Source organism: Motacilla alba, chromosome 14, assembly GCF_015832195.1.
Source record: "Motacilla alba alba isolate MOTALB_02 chromosome 14, Motacilla_alba_V1.0_pri, whole genome shotgun sequence".
Classification (NCBI taxonomy): Eukaryota; Metazoa; Chordata; class Aves; order Passeriformes; family Motacillidae; genus Motacilla; species Motacilla alba.
Window position 1 is genome coordinate 9,715,491 of NC_052029.1, and position 10,474 is coordinate 9,725,964.

Consider the following 10,474-nt stretch of genomic DNA (forward strand, 5'->3'; position numbering starts at 1 on the left):
AGTCCTGCCGCACTGCTGTTGCACCTGCCACACTATGGCAGTTATTAATTCTGGTTATTGCACTGTCTTAAGTCACAATTGTGTTTTCATTGCACAGGATGAGGATGCCAGGAACATAATGTTTCTGCTATTATTGTGTAAGCTTGTTTTACAGTTTAGTTTTCTTCTCATATTGCTTTTTAGACATTGCATTCATGATATTCTCTCGAGGACTGCAGCATGTTTTCTAGAGCTGTGAATAGGATAGCTTTTATAGGAGAGCCAAACAATCCATTCAGAGCAATATTGAGTAGTGGCAGTGTTTATTAACAAGACTTCTTGTCAGTAACCAAAAGCTTTTTAACCTTTGATATGTTTTTGAGGGTTAGGAGAAGCAAAAATAATAATATTAATAATCTTGATAACATATTGCATTATTAAAAATAAATATTACTGATTGCAGAGCCTTGCTTCTGGTCAATGTCTATAAATATGTAATCAGTGTTATATGGAGTTGTATTGTTCTTGTATTGTGCTTATTGATTAGATAATATTTGGTGCTTAGTAACTTGCAGATAAGAGAGAGTATTTTGGAGATCCTGCGTTGCCTTATGTGTCCTAAGAAGTGACATTGAACTGTGTGATTGAGGCAGATGTCTATGAATAAATGAACCAAATGTTTACAGTAGTTGAAAGTGTAGGGAAAAATTAACCCAAACTTGGAAGGGCAAAACAGCAGAACGCCAAGTTCTAGCAAGAGTCTTACAAAGAACTGAGGGTTGTGCAGAAGAATCTCACTGTATCTTATGACCTTTCCTCTCCTAATAGGAAGCAGCGAAGATGGAGAAAAAGATTAAATCAATTTAAACGTGCTTGGACTCCATACATAAAACACATAGACTTTGTGTTTGAAACTTCTTTATCTAAACTCTGGATCCTCCTGGAGTAACACAGGTAATCAAGAAGTACTGAGAAATGGAAGTAAACACTGAAAGCAATGTTAAATCAGGACATTAATTTGAATGTGTATTTAACTTTGTAATGTATTTTTAAATCAGTGCAATTTTGCTTTTCATTGAAAGACGATTCTGCCGCTGTTTTCAAGTACTTGAAGTATTTTTCAGATAACTTAAACAAGTAAAGCAATTACACTACAGTCTGGTTTATGTATGAGATTGTATAATATTCTTTTTATATTTTTCCATGTAGTTCATTATCTATTTGAACATACACCTGTTGTAGAATTGTGTATACCTGTCCTGTGCAACAGGTGGCTGTGTTGATGGAACTGTTTGAATGATAGTTGATCAGTAGTGAGCCATATTTATTCAAAAAGATATCACTACATATTACTTTGCTTATTACAATTGCACTATGGATTATTCTTCCTTTATTTCCTGATGATGTACAGAATCAAAATCTTAAATCTTTCAAGGAAAATAAGACAAGTTGAATTGGCCCAGTTATCCAGTTTAATTTGTCCTTTTTGTAGCCTTTTGCTATGCACGGTACTCGTAAAACGTACATAACTTCTGAGTATTATGTTAGACTTGCTGAAACCTTATATTCAGTACCATTTCTAAAATGATAATGGTTATAGAATGGTTGTTAGTGTTCATGTTTTATAGGAAACTGGAAAAGAATATATGATATACTCTGGAATTTTTAGATGAAAGAGATAATGACTCTTAATTCCTACATATGATCCTACTGACTGCTTAAACTGTAATAGCATCTGACTATATCAAAGTCAAGGGCCTTCCAGTTTTTGCTACAATTTCTGCCTTGGAGAAAGAAGAGAAAAAATTGGTTGTACAAACCTCTGGAATTCATGAATCTTATATAAAGACTAATTTCAGTAGGCTGGATTTGGGTACGCTTGGCCCTTCAGTTGTACATTCTGTGAATTTTGAAGCTCATTCTTCTGCTGACTGCAGATCTGGGCTCCATTCAGAGGCCTGTGGTAAATCTACCTCTTGGTGATGTTATGACAATTAAGATTTTGATTAATGGTTAATGCCCAGTTTTGCACCCGTTATAGGGCCAGATCCATTTTAAGATGTCTGCAGAGCTCCATGGTACATCTTGAAATGCCTTCTGAACAAAGGCTGCAGTACAATAGGTTTGCTCTGAAGCCTGTAGGGAAGGGAAGACAGTGGGGGGCTTAACCTTCCTGCTCTACCATTCATTTAGCTGATTTAATCCTCTAAACTGCTTGGAAAAAGATATCCTTAATTATTACTCCAGAGTGAGTTCAATTGAGAAACAAATCCCTGTCTTCTTGGAATGCCTTATGCAGTTCAGATCTGTAGAAAAACTGATAGGAGCAGTTTACCTGGCTTTGTATTTGTTTACTTGTACTAAAATACAAATGCACTGAAATATGAAGTACTTTGTATTTTAGTGGCTGTTTTGGCAGGGCTTGAGATAATGGTGGTCCAAGTGCTCTGTGTCCAGATCCAGTCACCAGAGAATTTTCATCATATGGAGATGGGAGGACTAGATATTTTCAGATGTGATTTCTTTTTTTGTATACCTCTGTGTTAATTTTGATTTTTAAGTATGTTTTAAAAACGACAAGAATATGTTAACTGGATTTTTTCCAACATTATTTAGCCCTTAAACCAGAATGGCTTCCATACTGATTAAAAGGGAATGATTTAGATAATCATGTGTTTGAAGTTGCCAATGAATTGAGATATCTTTTTCTGATGAGGCACTCAGGTTCAGAGTTAGTCAGAACTGTTCTTCAGTATGAAGTGAGGAACTGAATTTTCCTATGGACCTTTCCCCAAAACATTATTTAGAAGGCAAAGTCAAGTAGTTCTTAATACAGGCTTACAGTATATACTGTAGAGGGTTTAAGGAAGCTGTGCGCTACTGAAAATATTTTAAAATGTTGGTATTAGACCTTGTGCACAAACTATTGCTTAGAAACTCCTTAATTCCAACATTAAACTCCTTGATACAGCTAGATTTAGGGTACCTCATTGGTCTTTAAATTTTCACCATAGTAAGAATGAAACTCCATCATGGTCTGCAGGGAACATGTGGGCTTGTCTGCCTTACATGGTGAGAAACTTGTCAGACCTGGAGTTCAGCCTTAATTTTGAATCATTTTATTTAAAAATTAGTTCTGGGTTAAATAAAAGCTTATCCCTCTGGAATGTTGTCATTTGGTTGTGCTTTTTTTTTTTCTTGTAATTCTGGAAAATCAGATGTTTATCTTGCACATCAGGAATTTCCTTTGCTTGATGGAAATCTAAGATTTTTATTCTTTTCCCGGGTTTAAAGAAAAGCTTACACAGGAAGTGAAAGTTTACTCCTTTGTCCAAATGACTCATTGCTAATGAATTGCCAAAGGAGCATTTTTTCCAAAAGGAGATGTGTATGATATTAAGCAAGGTAATGTCCTTTTTAGCTGTACAATGAAGAGAAATAAATATTTAAAGTTAACTCAGATCACTTAAACATAAGTTTTAATTTCAGTAATCCAGTAGACTGGATTGCATAGCATAAACTATCTTTTGGGGTAAAAACATAATAATTAAAGATCTGATCAACTACTAGCAATATTTAAATATCTGCCTGGCAGTTAAGTGGCACAATGAAGATGAATCAGTAATTCCAACATGTTACATTATAATGAGGGGATTTGCTCCAAATCATTCATTACATTCTAAGTGATTTCTTGCACTAGCTACTTAAGCCTGGTCTCCATTTTAGAAGTACATGTATCTATTTTCAATGGTTTATTATGAGGACTGGTTACAGATTAATTCCTTCTCTAGTAGAATATCTGGATTGTTTGAATAAGGAAGGCGTTGTCTCAATTTGGCTACTAAAGATATTTAAAAGATCTGATTTTTCCCACCTAAAGAAATTTGTTTGAACATTAGGATCTGTAGTGAAAAGCTAAGAGAGCAACAAGTGTGTCCAGTTTCAGTGGGAACACCTGTACTCTCCCAAATGCCCCAGCTGCAGATACACTGTGTATAACTGCATTTATGGAAATTGCCATTTTCTTGGAAATGAGCATATTTAACTGTTTTTTCATATCCTTGTTGATGCACTAATGAAAGCCATTTAAGCCTCATTCTTTTTAACAGTATTTTTAGCAGATTTTTCTGTAATACTCAATCTTTCATGGGGAGGCTGGTTGGTAGAAAGACTTTTTATGATTAAGCACTATCCTAAAATGTCAGCATTGTCAGATGTCAGTGACTTGGCTATTTGTGTTGGAGTTGGTGAAAGGTGGAATTCAAGTACATTAGCCTTATAAGAAATAGCCTTAAATAAGAATGGAGTTACTTCAAAAAATTACTTCAGCTTTAAGTCATACATGTTAATGGTTTTGGTACAAAATGGGAAGAAGTCTAGAGGAGAGTCAAACATCATATAAACTTATTGAAAATAAGTATTTGTAATACCAGCAGCCTGTTTTTCAGAAACTTGAATATGACTTACAGTTAGTTTTGTTTATGAAATTGTTTGAACTTGCACAGATGTAGGTGTAACTTAAATGATTAATGGTACTGATGTGTGTGTATATATAATGTTCAATTCTATTTGTAAATGAGAAACTATGTAACAAAATCATAGGTATGAGGTTTTCCTATTGTAATTTAATACAGGTATGAGGTTTATGGCAATATATCATAGTTAATGAAATTTCAGGTCAAAATGTCTTTAAATTGTGTACATTTTTAAATTGTAATTTCTACTGTATATTGATTATCATGCATAGTGTGATTCAAGAAACTGCTTGTAATTTAAAAATATTTAATATTAAAAATAAAATACAGTTATATATTTATAATCTCTTTGTCTGTTTGTTCATTTTTAAACAGATGCCAGCAGTGTAGTTCTACTGTAAGATATGTTTATTAGTCTCCTGAGGTTGAGAGAGTTCCAAAAGTTCAAAGCCACAGTCCCAGCAGATGAGTCCACGCTAATAGCGTAGTCACCTTTAAATTCTTCCAGTATCATCACCCTTGTGAAAATTTCAGGTAAAGTGTGTACACAGTCAGCAGAGAAGCAATAATTAAAACAGAAACAGTGTCATTCTGAATACTGAATTTTACTTTCAATCATAGAATTAGAGATCTGTAGGAAGAATGGGGATTTTCAAATTTATAAATTCAGAAAACAGGTTAATCATGTTTTCTCAGTGTTCACTGAATTTCTTCCTAGAAGAGTTGCCTGGTTTTTCTATCTAAGTGCATGTGCTGAATGGACCAAAAATCCCCTGGTAAATGAATGAAGTACTGGTGTGCACTGGGAGCTCCCTTGATGAGATGCTGCGGGCTGGGCAGGAGGAGAGTGAGGCAGGAGAGAGTGCTGCTGTTCCCTGCTCTCCGGGCTGGGCAGGAGAGAGTGCTGCTGTTCCCTGCTCTCCGGGCTGGGCAGGAGAGAGTGCTGCTGTTCCCTGCTCTCCGGGCCCAGGGCAGGAGAGAGTGCTGCTGTTCCCTGCTCTCCGGGCTGGGCAGGAGAGAGTGCTGCTGTTCCCTGCTCTCCGGGCCCAGGGCAGGAGGAGAGTGCTGCTGTTCCCTGCTCTCCAGGAGGGTGGGGATGGCCCAGGACAGCCCTGGCAGTGTTGGTGGAGGCTCTTGTGGAAGACTTCACCTCTCATGGCAGCTGTTGAGTGCTGGCACCTGTTGTGACCTGGGAATGGGAAACTGATATCAAGATGACTTAATTTCATTAGGTAAAATATAACTACTGGGCTGAAATTTGACCAAGGCAGTGGTCATTAATGAGAACAGATGCAAAAGATCCCATGGCACTAAATCGGTCACCTTATATAGAACTTATTATCAAAGAATTTGAGAACTTGCAATCTTTATGAGCAGCAAGTTCTCAAAGAGATGGCAGTGCTGTGTCTGTGGGCCTGTGTCACACGGGTGCTGTGACAACTTGCAGAACAGAGCTGAGACAGACCTTGTCCTCCTGCAGCCGGGGACACTCCACCTGCTAAGGAGGCGCTGGGCCGGCCCCTCCAGCGCTGGTGACAGCGCTGTGCCTGCCTCAGTGTCAGTGACAGCCTCGCCGCTGCAGCGCTGCCTCCCCGTGCCCCGTGTCCCCCGTGTCACCACCCCGAGCAGCGGCCGGAGCCGTGAGCGGGGCGCTGTGGCCGTGCCCGGCCCCTCCGGGGTGTGCGGGTCCCTGCCCCCCGAGGGACCGGAGCTCCCGCCCGCCGGGCCCGCCCCCGCCGCTAAAGCGACGTGTCCCGGGCAGCGCCGGGCCTGCCTGCGGCTGCCTCCGCCTGCGGGGCTCGGGCAGCGCCTGCCCGGGGCTCCTCGGGCCGGGGCAGGGCCGGGCCCCTCGCACGCTCCTGCTGACAGAGCCTGCCTCGCTCAGAGGACACGCAGCGTTCCCTCCCTGTTGCCCCCGCAGCCCTCGCTGCTGTTCCTGGCTTCCCCTGGGTCTCTGCCGCGTTGCCCCTTGGGCCCCAGGCACCTTCTCAGCAGCGGGTGGAGTGGTAAGTCACAGAAGAGGGATGCCAGCCCTGGTAGATGGCTGCACAGGGTGTTAAATGTGTTGGTACTTGGCTGCTCTCTTTGGTTTCTCTTGACCACTCCAGTCTGTTGCTCCTGATCCCCCCACAATCTGTTTGCTCCTTGCACACTGATAACACCCTCCTGGGACTCCCAGAAGCTGAGCTGGGGCTCTCTAAGGTTACTGCTCCAGGTTACAGCAGTGGCAGTCTAAGAACAAACCTGCCAGCTAGGCACCTTGTTATCCCATTATACCCCATTTGCTTTTGCCCAGCCTGCAGTTTTATAGACTACTTTGCTCTCACAGTTTGGTGAAGCTTCCCTTCTCATGGTTCTTCATCTTTCTCTCCTGGTTGTCTCCATAACTTCACCAAGTCCTGTGGGCTATTTTCTTCCGAACAGCAGCACTCCCCAGCAGTGCTGCTTGTGCTTGGGCAAGGAAGCTCCCACTCCTCTGTGCTGCCCTGTAGCTCTGCCTTTTCTGCCAAGTGAGTTACACAAAGAGTCCAGAAGGAACTGGTGCTTGACTGCTTGACCTCTTTTCTCTCTGAAGATACCTGGTAGTCTCCAGCATTTTTTGGGCTCCCACAACACAAGCTGCTTGGTGCTGTATTTGAGCTGTCATCACCTGGGTGCTACCCCAACCCAGCTGCTTTGTGAATTCCTGTCCTGTTTGGTAAAGTTGCCTCTTTGGTAGTGAGGAACCTGGGGAGGGCCAGGATGTCCTCACAGGCAGAGAACTGAGTCAGTGTGCAAGGCCAGCAGCTGAACATGGCTTTCAAGAAATGAGAAACGAGCCAGGAGGGGTTGTTTACCACAGCACAGCTGGGACCTGCCGGACACAGCACCACCTGCTCCAGCTACAGCTGAGGCTGTACTGGGACAGTCTCACATCTGGGGCTAGGTTTTTTGTTCTTCTTTTTCCTTCATTTTTTTTATTGGCTCACCAACTCCCAAACTGCTCCTACACAATAGTATCAGCATAAAAATGTATTTTGTTTACACCAAACCTTTTTATGACTCCGTGAACTGGAAGACTGTGGAAAGAACATATTTTGGGAATGTCTCTTAGTAACACTGATTGTTGGTATTAGAGGCAGGGTTGCTCTGGTGCTGTTGTCTTCAGATGTAATGTGGGCACAGAATATGGGCTGAGAGAGGTAAAATATCAGTGCTGTCACCTAATGCAGAGGAAGGAAGATTGCTGTGTCTTTTTGGGTAGCTTGGAAAATAGCCTGCTCTGCTGCTGTTGATCTGGGGCAGTAACTGCAGTTAAACCCTGCCATTATTGGATTTTTGTTGGAAGAGGGAAGTGCTTTTTTTCTCTGTGTGTGTGGTGGGGACTAGCCCACAACACAGAAATGCTGCAGCTGAAAACACGTGCCTGGCTCAGAGCTTCTCCCTGAGAGTGTGCCATGTTTCCCTCTAGTGGACTCCTTGCACAGTGGAAACCTGTGCCTACAAAAACCAATTACCAGGAGTTCAAGGAGAAATTACTTTGAGTAGGAGCCTGAGGGTCTGTCTAATACATGGAAGTGGTGCATGGCTTTATTATAACGTGGGGGAGTGAGGAGCTGGGAGACAGCAGCAGCATAAGAGATCAGACAGAGGCGATGTGTTACCAAACCTCACCGACTGCTGTATTCTGCATAGTTTTTCAGTTGTGGTTCACTTTTCTACAGAAAGACTGAATCGACTTGGAGACCACTTACTCTTATGTACAATGATAAAGGAAAAACCTCTCTGCTTTGAGGCCTGTTTCTAAGAAAGTAGAGGCATCTGTTTTTCACCAGTAGGTGATTCACTGCATCTTTGCTTCACTGGTTCCATTCACTTGTCCTCTGTTCCCTCTGCAAGCTCTCCTCCCAGCTGAATATTGGTGTTATGTTTTTACAGCACATTGACAGTTAATGCCTGTCCATCCAACAAAACATGAAGACTAAAACCAAAGGAAAGAAACAAAGGCAAACTGTTGACAAAGAAGGGCTTCCCGAAGAGCCAGCAATGAGAAAAAAGGAACTGGTGAAATGTTTGCGACGCAAAGAAAGGAGGAATGGGGGAAACAAGGAGAGCAGCAAGATCCCTACAGGCAGAGCCAAGCGTGCTTGGAGCAGTAAGGACAGGCTGCTGAGGAGGCTGGAAAGCAATGAGCGCGAGAGGCAGAGAATGCACAAGCTCAACAACGCCTTCCAGGCCCTGCGGGAGGTGATCCCTCACGTGAGAGCCGAGAACAAGCTTTCCAAAATAGAGACTCTCACTCTGGCCAAAAACTACATCAAATCCTTGACCTCCATCATACTCAATATGTCCAACGGACACTTTCCAGCAGTGGAAGGGATGGGGGGAGCCTGGGGATCCAAATTGTACCAGCATTATCAACAGCAGCATGGGGAGGATGACCATGAGGAAAATCTACAGAAATATTCCACATAGATTCATAACTTCAGCCAAAACACCAACTGCCAGCTACTACTGTCATTGTTTTTCCTTCTTGCATCGTAATACATGTCATTACCAAGAGATTTAAAGAGATTATTTTTGCCTCCAGTCTCTCCTTTTTTTTTTTTTCTTAAAAAGACAAACAGGTAACACTCATGACTATAATTTATGTGGCACATAAAAAAATTACCTTAAACCCTCAGAATTTTTCAGAGCATATTGAATGTGTTTGTGTGATGTGCCAGGGTCTGGAAACCTATCCTGTAACACTGGAGTTGACTTGAAAATAGTGATTTAGTAACTTCTGAAAATTATCCCACCAGGAGTAGGGTGAGTTGAGCCTTTAAGGTCTGTGTCATCTGAGTTCCTTGGAGTTTGTTGAGAATCTTGGCTGTAGCTCTGTTCACCAGCCTTTCAATGACTCATCTACTGTGCTAAACAGAAGATTAAAATTGATGACAGCATTTGACTGACTTGGTGACGGAAGTGGCACATATGGGAAATTTGTCACCAAATCTGAATATTTATCTTGATATTTACCTTCGGTGGATCTGCCCTGGTAATCTTGAACATTGCAAGGCATAAAAACATCTGTTGATGCAAACATCTGCAAAGCTTTCTTAGATTGTAAGCTCTCTAGAGTAAGGACAGTTCTGATCTGTGTTTCCAGAGCATCTGGCCTCAGGGAGATTTTCTTTAGTGGGTGTCTGGGTGCCATTGTAATACAAATAATAAATAAGAGACAAATTACTTACTTTTGCCAAGACAATGATAAAAATGCTTTAGTGTAGTCTTAAGTTAGACAATGCTCTGGCCAGTTTAAATTACTTGCTAATGAAGCCTGTGATGTGATCAGGTTCTTTCTGGGTTAGTGTTAGATTCTGATACTGTAAAACAATAAATGAAGCAGAAACTCTTCAAAAAGGAAAATAAGCTCTTTTTTTTCCCTCCCCCTATCCCCTTCTGTGATAAAAAGTTTTATGTCACTGAGGAACTCTCATTTCCTCTTGTATTCTCATGCCTGGGGCACCTGAAGCTGGCATGGCCTCAGTTGGAAGTGTGGTCCCACGGAGCCCCCGTGTCACAGCTCCCCCTCCCCACCTGCCCCATGAACAGGAGGCTGCTGCTCGCTGCTCTGATGGCACAGGAAACATTTGGCACCTCGTGCTTCACTAGGATTGGTAATGGTTTGTGGCCTGCTCCCTTTCCTGCAGAGAAGGGCTGTCCAAGGAGGAATGGGGGCTGAGGAAGGATTCATCAGATCCATCACAAAAGGATTGTGCTGCACTGTGCAGTTTGGAATGTGTCTGTAGTTTGCTGCAGCACAGCTGAGGGGATGACAATGTAATTCAGAGTGAAAGGTGAGGATTCCCACATAGGCTGGGAAGGGATGTGAATTATCTTTCTCCACTCCAGCATCCATTGCTATGATGTAGAACAACACAACAGTTTATACCTGTTGCCTTACTGGAGAAAACATTTGGATCCTGCTTCAATTGGAATTTTCTAAGTTTTGAACTTTTTTCACATTAAAATAAATGAGATTTAGCTCTTCTCGT

At 41.9% G+C, this 10,474-nt stretch overlaps 2 protein-coding genes across 4 annotated transcripts in view; both read left to right on the forward strand.

Moving 5' to 3' along the window:
• Positions 1-5,291, forward strand: part of LMTK2 (lemur tyrosine kinase 2) — a 42,600-nt gene extending 37,309 nt beyond the window's left edge. The window contains exons 14-15 of one of the 2 annotated variants that reach the window (XR_005258604.1): positions 808-933; positions 4,830-5,291. Coding sequence is in view for 1 of the 2 variants with exons in the window: in XM_038150854.1 (XP_038006782.1) it covers positions 808-836 (29 nt within the window). In the remaining variant the exon portion in view is untranslated. Of the gene's footprint in view, positions 1-807; positions 4,799-4,829 lie in introns of those variants that run through there. The other variant, XM_038150854.1, reaches the window with a different exon arrangement.
• Positions 5,292-5,485: 194 nt separating this feature from the next.
• On the forward strand, positions 5,486-9,839 carry BHLHA15 (basic helix-loop-helix family member a15). Of its 2 annotated transcripts, none has more exons than XM_038150856.1 (2): positions 5,486-6,460; positions 8,159-8,363. In XM_038150856.1, exons 1-2 carry the CDS (start codon positions 5,824-5,826, stop codon positions 8,239-8,241), a joined length of 720 nt encoding a protein of 239 aa, XP_038006784.1. In that variant the 5' UTR covers positions 5,486-5,823; the 3' UTR covers positions 8,242-8,363. The 2 variants fall into 2 exon arrangements, with proteins under 2 accessions (XP_038006784.1, XP_038006785.1); XM_038150857.1 differs by lacking the exon at positions 8,159-8,363 and adding an exon at positions 8,373-9,839 and having other exon boundaries at positions 6,182-6,460.
• Positions 9,840-10,474: the final 635 nt, after the last annotated feature.

Excerpts from the sequence above, each read along its gene's own strand:
- BHLHA15 (XM_038150856.1), top strand. The coding sequence starts at position 5,824 with ATGAGCAGCAAGTTCTCAAAGAGATGGCAGTGCTGTGTCTGTGGGCCT. Across the intron at positions 6,461-8,158 it reads TCTCAGCAGCGGGTGGAGTG|AAAGACTGAATCGACTTGGA; the intron begins GTAAGTCACAGA and ends ACTTTTCTACAG.